Source organism: Macaca mulatta, chromosome 15, assembly GCF_049350105.2.
Source record: "Macaca mulatta isolate MMU2019108-1 chromosome 15, T2T-MMU8v2.0, whole genome shotgun sequence".
NCBI classification, from domain to species: Eukaryota; Metazoa; Chordata; class Mammalia; order Primates; family Cercopithecidae; genus Macaca; species Macaca mulatta.
Genome location: NC_133420.1, coordinates 45,554,904 through 45,566,352, shown reverse-complemented (window position 1 = coordinate 45,566,352; position 11,449 = coordinate 45,554,904). Strand labels below are relative to the sequence as shown.

At 49.0% G+C, this 11,449-nt stretch overlaps 1 protein-coding gene across 1 annotated transcript in view; it reads left to right on the top strand.

Moving 5' to 3' along the window:
- Positions 1-59: 59 nt before the first annotated feature.
- Positions 60-11,449, top strand: part of SNX30 (sorting nexin family member 30) — a 124,983-nt gene continuing 113,593 nt past the window's right edge. The window contains exon 1 of the mRNA XM_001099477.5: positions 60-457. Within this exon, the coding sequence (XP_001099477.3) occupies positions 302-457 (156 nt within the window). The 5' untranslated portion in view covers positions 60-301. The remainder of the gene's footprint in view (positions 458-11,449) is intronic.

Here is an 11,449-nt window from a genome sequence, read left to right as displayed (position 1 = left end):
CGGCGCCTCGGGGGCGGGGCCGGAGCGGGTGGGCGGTGTGGCTGTGCGGGCTGGGCGCCGCGGCCGTGCTGCCAGCGGACCCGCGGCGGGCTAGGGCGCGGAGCGGGGACGCGCGGCGCGGAGCTGAGCGTCTCAGCGCCGGCAGACACTAGCCGGCGGGTGGCAGCGGCTCCCGGCCCGGCCGGTGGAAGGCCTCGGGCTGAGCGGCGGCCGAGCGGGGCTCGGCCCGGGGCGCTCGGGGAGCTCGCAGCGGCGGGCAGCAGGAGGAAGCGGCGGCGGCGCGTCCCGAGCGGTGCGCGCCATGGCGGGCGGGCCCCCCAAGGCCCTGCCGTCCACGGGGCCCCACTCCCTGCGCGACATGCCGCACCCGCTGGCCGGCTCCAGCAGCGAGGAGGCCGTGGGTGGTGACAGCACGCCCAGCCCGGACCTGCTGATGGCCCGCAGCTTCGGTGACAAGGTGGGGCGCCTGGGGCTGGGGTCTGGGAGGCTTATTTCGCTCCCCGTTGGGGGGATGATGGATCCGGAGCCTTCCTGGGCCTGGGGCCGCGCCCACTCTGCCGCCCCTTCCCGGGGGACTGGCGTGCCCTGGCCCCGGAGCTCTCGGCGAAAGCGTCTCCTCTGCCGCCTCCGCGGGGTCGCAGCCGCAGAGGGACGGGTTTCGCTGCCTGTGACTGGTCGCGAGCGCCGGTGACAGCTGGTGGGGAGGGGTCCAGCCTGCGTGTTGGGGCGGGAGGCGTGTGTGCAGGGCAGGGCGCCTGTGTCCTCGGATGGGGTTCCGAGTTCCTCCAGGTGCATCCCTGCAGGCTGAGCTGCTGCATAACTTGTAGCTCCTCCAGTTTCCTGAGACTGCACAGAAGCAGGAGTTCATGGCTTTCCGTGCTGGGACCGGGCAGCCCTGGGCTTACAGCGAGAGTCTTCTTCCCCCGAGTCAGTCATGTGGGGAGTGATCTTTGTTTAGGTTTGCTGTTTGTCCTGAGGAGTCACCTGACTCAGACCCCAGCCGGCGGCGGGAGGAGAGCTTCGTTGTGGTTTTCTGTCTGGGGCTCCATTCACCTCCGACGGCCTACCACTCTGTTTAGGTTTGGCAGCGGCTGGTTTTGTGGTTGATGGAAAGAAAGCTCGCCCTTTGACCTTCTTTGTACAGAGGGAGGCTCCAGATTTTCTTGGAGCAGCACAACCCTCCTGCTGCTTGGAGACACAGCAGAGTCCAGGCAGGGGTAAGGGACGGCCTCCTCCCTATCTCCATGGCCATTTCAGCTGTGAAGGGGACTTGAGCAGTGATTGTATCCTCGCTCCTGCCGTCGCTTAGTCGCTAACTGCAGAAATTAGCATTGTTCTCAGGTCTTGTGATCAAGATTTTCTCTCCCTAGTAAAATACTAAATGGATTCCCCCTTGTCCCAATATTAATGGGAGCAGGGGACCTAACTTTCTTCTCCCGTCAGAGGGGACACCATGTGGTACAGTAAAAAAATGAGTATGAGAAAATATAACCTGCCCGCCTTGCAGCACTTAAAATCACTAGAGAGTGGGACTTGACTTGATGTACCTTCTGCACAGGGTTTGTGAAAGCTGGGAGTGAAGTTCCAAAGCATTAGGGACAGGAAAATTTAAAAAAGCTAATGGAGGCCGGGTGCAGTGGCTCACAACTGTAATACCAGCACTTTGGGAGGCTGAGGCAGGATGATTGCTCTGGGCCAAAAGTTTGAGACCTGCCTGGGCAACATATTGAGACCCCATCTCCACACACACACACACACAGTATGGTGGCATGCACCTGTAGTCCAGGCTACTCAGGGAGGCTGAGGCTGGAGGATTGCTTGAGCCCGGGAGTTCAGGGCTGCAGTGAGCTATGATTGCACCGCTGTACTCCAGCCTGGGCAAGAGAGTGAGACCCTGTCTCCAAAAAATGTTGAATGACTGAATAAATTTGCTTTCTTATGGACAAAAATTGGTCTTAAAATAGTGTAGGAACTGGGGTTAAACCTCATTTCCTTCTCAGTTCTCTGTAGGATACTGAATTAATTATCTATTGCTGTGTAGCAAATTACCCCAAAACTTACCACCTGGAAATAGTGTCTGTGGGACAATCTGAGTGGTTCCGAATTAGGCCTTTCTTGAGGTTGCAGTCATCTGAAGGCTGGATTAGGGGAGGATCCACTTCTAAGCTCACTCACATGGCTGTTGGCAGGCCTTAGTTACTCTCCATAGGGCTGTTGGATGTGGCAACTGGTTTTCTCCCCAGAGCAAGTGATCCAAGAGAGCCCAAGACTCTAGCCAGTCTTGTATAACTTACCTTGGAAATGACATGCCTATGATGTATTCTGTCGGTCACACAGATTGACACTGGTACAATGTGGGGAGACGGTGTGAATACCAGGGTGTGCATACCAAGAGGTGGGGATCATTGGGCCATCTTGGAGACTGACTACTACAGATAGCTATTTTAAATATTTGCTTAACGAATCACTCATGGATGATACCTGACTCAGAAGTATGGGTGTTTTACTAGTAAGTACTTGGAAGACAAATTCTCCGTACCACCAAGATCTAGTTAGTGGTCAAGAAGTCAGTCTCAGGTCTAATTACTGATGGCTTCCTTTAAAGGGTCTGTTCTGTGTGGGAGGTTGAGTCTTGGAGGCATTCTCAATTATTGAATATATATGTATTTTTTGAGACAGAGACTCACTCTGTCACCCAGGCTGGAGTGCAGTGGCCTGATCCTGACTCACTGCAATCTCCACCTCCCTGGTCGAAGTGATTCTCGTGCCTCAGCTCTCGTGTAGCTGGGATTACAGGCGTGTGCCACCTTGACCGGGTAATTTTTGTATTTTTAGTAGAGACGAGGTTTCGCTATGTTGGCCAGACTAGTCTCGAACTCCTGGCCTCAAGTGATCTGCCCGCCTCGGCCTCCCAAAGTGCTGGGATTACAGGCGTGAGCCACGGTGCCTGGCCTAATTATTGAATATTTATTAAATCTCCTAACAGCTGTGGGGAGCATCTAAATGACACCATTCTCAAGGGCCCGATTTATAGTAAGCCACTTTTCCTTAGAGGCTAAGCATTGTAATTTCTTTCTCTGACTAGGAGTAACATTTTCCTTGAATCTTGGCATCCCCGTATGGTCTCATAACTCTGAAGAAATTTCTGTAGAGAGAAGCTAGCAAGCCACAGAGGTGAGTCAGAGCCAGAAGAAGGAAGCCTTCCCTGTGGCTGGCTTTCTCCTGCCTCAGCAGCATGAGGGTCATCAAAGGGGTGGTAGGACACTTCAGTGCTATGGTCTGTCTTTGAAAAGAAGCCAGTTTTGTCTTATTAGATACTAGGGTTGTGATCCTGGATGACAGGGATTCTGGGTCAGTTCTGGGCTAGAGGAATGAAGATTTGACAGGCTGATCATAGTACAGGGTTATTATGCAGAGGGGAATTGCTTTCTGAGGGGCCAAGATGGTGCTATGAACAGGGTAGCCTTGTGTCTTGGTCCAGCTGACACTTGTGAATGAACTCTGTAGTGCTTGGGTAGAAGAGAAAGACCAAATATAATGGACTGTCCACCAGTTTCTCAAATTTTTCAAATCATGATGTGATGCCTCCCTTCATAGGCTCCCAAAGGAGGAATCCTTTCTATCTACCAGAGGTTGCCAGGACTAATTCTTTTGATGCCTGCTAAACTCACCTTTTTTTTTTTTTTTCTTTTTTTTGAGACAGAGTCTTGCTGTTGCCCAGGCTAGAGTGTAGTGGTGGAATCTCACTACATCTTCTGCCTCCTGGGTTCGTGTGATTCTCCTGCCTCAGCCTCCTGAGTAGCTGGGATTACAGGTGACCGCCACCACACCTGGCTAATTTTTGTATTTTTAGTAGAGATGGGGTGTCACCATGTTAGCCTGGCTGGTCTCAAACTTCTGACCTCAGGTGATCTGTCCACCTCAGCCTCCCAAAGTACTGGGATTACAGGCGTGAGCCTCACTGGACCTTATATGGCTGTCTCCATCTAAAATGTAAATACATCGCTTAGCCTTACTCTGCTTTTTTAACTTTCATCTGCAAATTGTTCCAGGCTGCTTCTCCTCTGACTCAGCCTCCAACTTCTGTGCCCCTCCCAAAACTTAATACTGGATTCTTAAGCCCCATTGTGTGGCTAACACCTCTTCCCACATCCTCAATCTCTTCTCTGAACTCTTCATCTATTTCCTGCCCCCTTAGGTCACTTAGACATCCTCTGAAGTCTTCAAAATAGAGAAGGCTTTTCCTCCATCACCTTTTACAAACCAGGCTCTGCTCCTTTGAGGCTCCTGTCGTTCTTTTTGTTCATTTGATACATATTTGAAGGCCTACTATGAGCCAGGCACTGTTCTAGGAACTTGAATAAGTTAGCTGAAAACTCTGCCCTCACTGGATACATTTCAGTGTGTTTGTACTGTATTGCACAGTAAATGCTATGGAAGGAGGAAAAAGGAGAACTGGCCACGAGGAAGAGGATTTGGCAGGCCTTGTTGAGAACTTGACATTTGAGCAGACTGGAAGGTGAGGGAGTTAGTGGGTGAGTATCTGAAGAGTGTTGGGGGAGGGACCAGCGGAAGCAGAGGCTGGAAGGCACAGGGCCGGTATGTCAGGGAGCAGCCTAGAGGCCAATATGGCTGGGCAGAGTGAGCATTGGACAGTTAGAGGCTGGGGGCAGAGAAGGGAGGGGTCAGATTATATTGAGTGTGGCCGGTCACCCTGAGGACTTTGGCCTTTACTGTCAGGGCCATGGGGTGGGAAGTTAGCATGGGCAGGGGGCATTTCAGGGTCTTGAGCAGGAGGGGGGCGTAGTTCGATTATGTATTGAAAAGGATCACATAGGCTGTTCAGCTGAGACTACCTTGAGCCCCTGAATTAGTTAGGATTCTTTATTAGTTAAAAGGATATGAGCTAAATGCAAACTGGATATAGGAAAATAAAAATCTACTGGCTCACATTGCTGAAAAGGCCCAGGTATTTTGGCTTCAGGAATGACTGGAGCAAGGTATTCCAATGATGTCGGGGATCTGTCACTTTCCATCTCTTGGCTCCGCTTTCTTCTGTGTCAGCCTTGTTCTCACGCCAGTGAAGGGATGTGTTCTATAAACAAGCTTCCCAGCTCCAGCAGAAGGAGAGCACTCCTTTCCTGATAGTTCCGGCCAAAGCTCTGGGCTGGTGTCTCATTGGTCTAAATTGGGTCAGGCGCCTAAACCAGTCTCTGATTCTGATTGCGCAGACCTGAATCAGGTACTTATCTTTGGAATGAGGAAAGGAATTTTTTTAAAATTGGGGAATATATACATGAAGTTTATAACAATGTGTGTATATAAAGAGTAAAACTTATCTGTAGAGTTTAAAGAATAATAAAATGTTCCTACCCCCAGATTAAGATACAGAAAATTTCAAATATTTTGGAAGCCCCCTCTGTGCCTGGGAAGGGAGGAGGTGGTTTCCAGAGCAAAATCAAGAAGTAGATGTTAGACAAACAGGAAACAAATATCCACTACAGACCTTCGACTACTGTTTTCTTTGTCATTTTCCAACTTCACAGCTTCTCACTCTCATTCTTTAAATCTTTAGACCCCAACTTACTGTCTTCTCAAATCATGTCCTCCCCACGGGGCTTTAATCATTCACATGGCTGATCTGTCCGAGTCTCCAAAATTACCAGTTTCTTGACCTCCTTATATAGTGGCGCGATCTCAGCTCACTGTGATCTCAGCTCACTGTAACCTCTGCCTCCTGGGTTCAAGCGATTTTCCTGCCTCAGCCTCCTGAGTAGCTGGGACTACAAGCCATATTGGCCAGGCTGGTCTCGAACTCCTGACCTCAGGTGATCTGCCCACCTTGGCCTCCCAAAGTGCTGGGATTACAGGCGTGAGCCACTGCACCAGGCACCTTCACCTTTTTAACAGTTCATCTGCCCTCTCCCATGGCCGCACCCTGCATTGTAATACCTGGAAGGATTCCAGCTCTGAAATAGTGCCACTGGATATTATCACATTTGATTGTGTTTATTTAAGGTATACAACTTGATGTTATGGGATACACATAGTTAGAAAAGTTTACTATAGTGGAGCAAATTATCACAGTCATCATCTCATACTCATTTTGTTTTTGTGACAAGAGCATCTAAATAGACTCATTTCGTATGATTGTCAAGTATAGTACAATTTTATTATTAATAACTCTAGTCATCATGTTCTACATTAGATCTCCAGAGCTGTACACTCCTCCATATCTGCTACTTTGTATCCATTTGCCTACATCTTCCCATTTCCTCTCCCACCTGCCCTTGGTAGCCACTATTTTGTGTTCTATCTCTATATATTTGAATTTTTTAAAAGATTCCATATATAAGTGAGATCATGCAATGTTTTTCTTTCTGTGTTCGGCTTATTGCACTTAGCATAATTTCCTTCAGGCTCATTCACGTTATGGCAAATGACAAGATGTCATTCTTTTTTAGGGCTGAATAATATTCAGTTTTGTGTGTACACATACAGCGCAGTTTCTCTATCCGTTCGTCCATTGAGGCCTGCTTAGGTTGTTTCCATATCTTGGCTATTGTGAATAATGCTGCAGTGAACGTGGGAGTGCAGATATCTTTATGAGATGTTGATTTCAGTTCCTTTGGGTATGTGCCCAGAAGATTGCTGGGTCATATGGTGGTTCTATTTTCAATTTCTTTAGAAGCCTCCATACTGTTTTCCATAATGGCTTTACCAATCTACATTCCTACCAACATTGTACAAAGGTTCCCTTCTCTCCACATATATCGTTTTGTCTTGCTTTCCCCTCCTGGTTTTCCAGGTCTCTGAGTTGGTAACAACTGACTATACCTGTTCTGTTCTGTGACCTCTTGGATTCCCCTACCTCCTTTAGATTCTGTGGCCCATCTTCGTGGTTGCTCCTGCCTCTCTATTCAGTTCCCTTGCTTTCTTCTGTTTACACCCAGCTTGGATCATTCCATTTGTTCATGTCTTTCATCTACAACCAGGGTGCTCAGGAAGCTCAAAGGTTGCTGCCAATGTAAGTTCACAGGTTTCAGCCACAGCTGGGGCTTCAGTGGTCCTGGACACTCATTCGTTTCCGCAGACCCTCCGTTCTGTGCAGTGGTTTATCTGAAACTTTTCTCTGCTCCTCATACCCTCCACCCTTCTACTACACCCTCCCTTCTGCTGATCGCCTCACCTTCCACCTTAGAGAAGATAGAAGCCACCAGAAAGGAACTTCCCTTCTTCAAATTTCAGAATGATCTGAATCCGTAGCCATGTTTTCTTTCTGGCCCTCGTTCCAAGGAGATAGTCTAAGGCTGATTGAGGATGTAGACCCTCCCCCTACCCCCGATCCTCTTGTAGACCCTGCTCTGCTTGTCCTCCTAACTTACTCCTGTATCTTTGGACTCCCTCTCAACCAGCTCACTCCCATCAATATTTAAGCATGCTCAAGTTGCGCTCTCTCCCCCCCTTTTTTTTGTTTTTGTTTTTTTGAGACAGTGTCTGACTTTGTCACCCAGGCTGCAGTGCAGTGACACGATCTTGGCTCACTGCAACCTCTGCCTCCTGGGCTCAAGATATTCTCCTGTCTCAGCCTCCTGAGTAGCTAGGACCACAGATGCGCACCACCACGCCTGGCTAATTTTTGTGTTTTTGGTAGAGACAGGGTTTCGCCATGCTGGCCAGGCTGGTCTTGAACTGTTGAGCTCAAGTGATCTGCCAGCATCAGCCTCTCAAAATGCTGGGGTTACAGGTGTGAACCACCATGCCTGGCCAAGTTGCTCTCATTTTTAAAACACAGAGTGGCTGGGTGTGGTGGCTCTCTTGCCTATAATCCCAGCACTTTGGGAGGCCAAGGCAGGAACATTGCTGGAGGCCAGGCATTTAAGACCAGCCTGGGCAATATAGTGAGACCTTGTCTCTATTACACACACACACACACACACACACACACACACACACAGTCGCTTGAGCCCAGGAATTTAAGACCAACCTGGGCAAAATAGTGAGAACTTGTCTCTATTAAACACGCACGCGCACACGCAGAGAGAAAGAGTAAAGGAAACTCTGCTGTGATGTTCTTTTCTCCTCCATCTGGTGCCTTTTTTTTGCGGGAGTGGAGATAAGGTCTTACTTTGTTTCCCAGGCTGGTCTCGAACTCCTGGCCTCAAGTGATCCTCCTGCCTCAACTTCCCAAAGCACTTGGATTATAGGCCTGAGCCACTGTGCCTGGCCTTATGCCTTATTTTGTGACTCCTCTTTACAAGACACTTTCTGAAGAGAAGGTTTCTGGCCGTTGCTTCCACTTCCTGACCTCTGATGTACTCCTCAGCCTCCTGCTGCCTGGTTTCTGACTCTGTTCTTCAGGGTCCTCAGTGACCTCTTTATTGCTAAATCCAGTAGATGCTTTATAGTCCTTATTTTACCTGATCCCTTGATAGGTAACACTTGATCCTGTTGATAACCCCCTGCTTGAAATGCTTCTCCTCCACTTCCTGTTTCAAGGTGTGCACGCGGGCCAGGCACGGTCTCACTCCTGTAGTCCTAGCACTTTGGGAGGCTGAGGCAGGCAGATCACGAGATCAAGAGATCAAGACCATCCTAGCCAACATGGCGAAACCCCGTCTCTACTAAAAATACAAAAAATTAGCTGGGCATGGTGGCGTGTACCTGTAGTCCCAGCTACTCGGGAGGCTGAGACAGGAGAATCGCTTGAACTGGGGAAGTGGAGGTTGCAGTGAGCTGAGATTGTGTCACTGCACTCTAGCCTGGCGACAGAGTGAGACTCCGTCTCAAAAAAAAAAAAAAAGTGTTAATGCTGGAATCATGTCTGGATTTGAATCTCAGCCCCACTGTTTACAGTCTTGGTAACAGCAAGTTGTTTAACATCTCCAAGCCTCAGTTTTCTCATCTGTGAAAAGGAGATAACAGACGTGCCCACATCACTGGGTTGATAGGAAGACCCAGCGAGTTTGTAGAGTAGTGGGTGATGTATATAGCGAAGCTTTAAGAAATAGAAGGTGGTGGTGGTTGTTATTCCTTGATATTGTACTTTCCACATTTCTGTCTACATGTTGGCCTATGCTTTGTCAATTTCTATATCAGTTGAGGTCTAATCAGGGAATAAAAGCCAGTGAACGTATTTCAAACAGAGAGACTATAATACAAGGAGTTAGTTGCATAGATGATAGATGGTAAGTTGACCCAGGGAGTAGCAATAGCAGGAAGTTGCTGTTACCCTCAGGACTGGAGGGTTAGGGGAAGAGGCGATGTTAAGTAGAACCCAGGGGCTTCTGTGGGAACTAGACCTGTGGCAGGGTTGTTGAGTAAGAGCTAGGACCTCAGAGGAAGGAGGCCCTGGAGGGGGGAGGCCGCTGCCAGGGACACAATCTGAGGCAGAGAGCAGGGGTTAGGGTGGGACAGAAATACCCCAGCTTCTCTCCTCATCCTTCCCATTCTGGTCTAATATCAATATCTTATATTAGCCAAAATAGCATCCTTGGTGGATGTGTGGCCCTAACGGAGCCAGGCAGCCTTTCCTGAGATTTTCAAGATGGATGATGGGGGAAAGAATGTCTGTCTTTCTACTAGATTGTGAATGGTTGTATCCTTCAATGCAGAGAGTGTCTGGCCTAAGAATGAAGCCAGAGGGAAGTAGAGCTAGGAGAGGAAGAGGGGAAAGATCATTTGAGTTCAGGATCTGACTGTGCCAGCTGTGCCTGAAGTTAGCACAGTTTCCTGGTTATAGGGGGTCATAAATTCCCTTTTGTTGATATTGTTTTCAATTTGGTTTGCTGCTTGAAACTTAAATTACCAATACCATGACCTTAAAATATGACTTGAAAATTGGGTTTTACCTGAGGAGTAGGGAGAAGGGGGTGTTTATTCCTATTGGCAGCCCCACTAGCAGGGGGTATGTCTGCACATCAGCTGAGGTGGCAGAGGTTGTGTTTTCACCAGGTCCATGAAGTTGCAGGGGGCTTTCAGATGTGGGGTGGGAAAAGCCCCAAGGTGAAGGGCAGAGACAGGAAAGACCTGTGTCCCCTGGAGGAGGACTGAGTTGGGTCATGCGTTGGGAGTGGGTTTTGAGAGTCTAGAGGTAGAGATTAGTGAGAGAGGAGGTGGGTAGACAGGTCAGGAGGAGAATGAGACTGTTTTGAATGCTGCGATGTGGAGGTTAGCTTTTATTCTTTCAGCAGTAGCTAGTCCTAGAGGGTGGTTGTTTTGTTTTGTTTTGTTTTGAGACAGAATCTCGCTCTGTCGCCCAGGCTGGAATGTAGTGGTGTGATCTCGACTCACTGCAACCTCCACCTCCTGGGTTCAAGCAATTCTCCTGCCTCAGCCTCCTGAGAAGCTGGGATTACAGGTGCATGCCACCATGCCAGGCTAATTTTGGTATTTTTAGTAGAGACGGGGTTTCATCATGTTGACTAGGCTGGTCTTGAGCTCCTGTGATCCACCCTTCTCAGTCTCCCAAAGTGCTAGGATTACAGGTGTGAGCCACCGCTCCCAGCCCCAAGAGGGTTTTTGAGCAGGGGGATGTGTGATCAGGGCTTGGGATGGGGAGAGACCAGCAGTGAAAGAGGTGAGATAGGAAGAATTAACCTGGTTTTGGTTGGACTTGTTGCCTGGGAAGAGAAAGATTAGAAAATATAAAGATGACAGATTTTGGTGTAGTGGGTGTGACTGACTAGCAAGTCCAGGAGATTGATGCTGAATAGTGGTGCCCTCTTTGAGAGGGGAGCGCAGACTGGGAAGCACGTGTGCAAGTTAAGTGTAAAGATGATGTGGACACGGTTTCAAGTCAGGCGTTCAGGACAGAGGCTGCCTGAAGGCTTGTGATCTCAGCTCGCTGCAAGCTCCACCTCCCGGGTTTACGCCATTCTCCTGCCTCAGCCTCCCGAGTAGCTGGGACTACAGGCGCCCGCCACCTCGCCCGGCTAGTTTTTTGTATTTTTTAGTAGAGATGGGGTTTCACCGTATTAGCCAGGATGGTCTCGATCTCCTGACCTCGTGATCCGCCCATCTCGGCCTCCCAAAGTGCTGGGATTACAGGCTTGAGCCACCGCGCCCGGCCAGGAAGTTCTTTTTTATTAAATAGATGTGTAATCCCAGTAGATCCAAATAGAGATTGGCATAGGAGATGGGGAGGTCTGAGGTCAGAATTTAGACAAAGTGCATATTGACAATAAAATCAGGGGTAGGATGTCATCGCCATTTGAAAATCAAGTGTTAGTGAAGGCCACTGGGAGGAAGGCAGGTGTTCCACGATAAATGAGAGCCTCTCAAAGTAAAATAAGTACATAAACAACAGCCCGGCCAACAGGCGCTGATTCATGTATGAGCAATGGGGTTTGTTTACTAGACTTTAGAGGACTCATATGCTGTCTTATGTCTGCCTTGCCCCATAGAATTCTTCATTTTGGCAGCCAGCACAGGAATCAGGAATTACTGT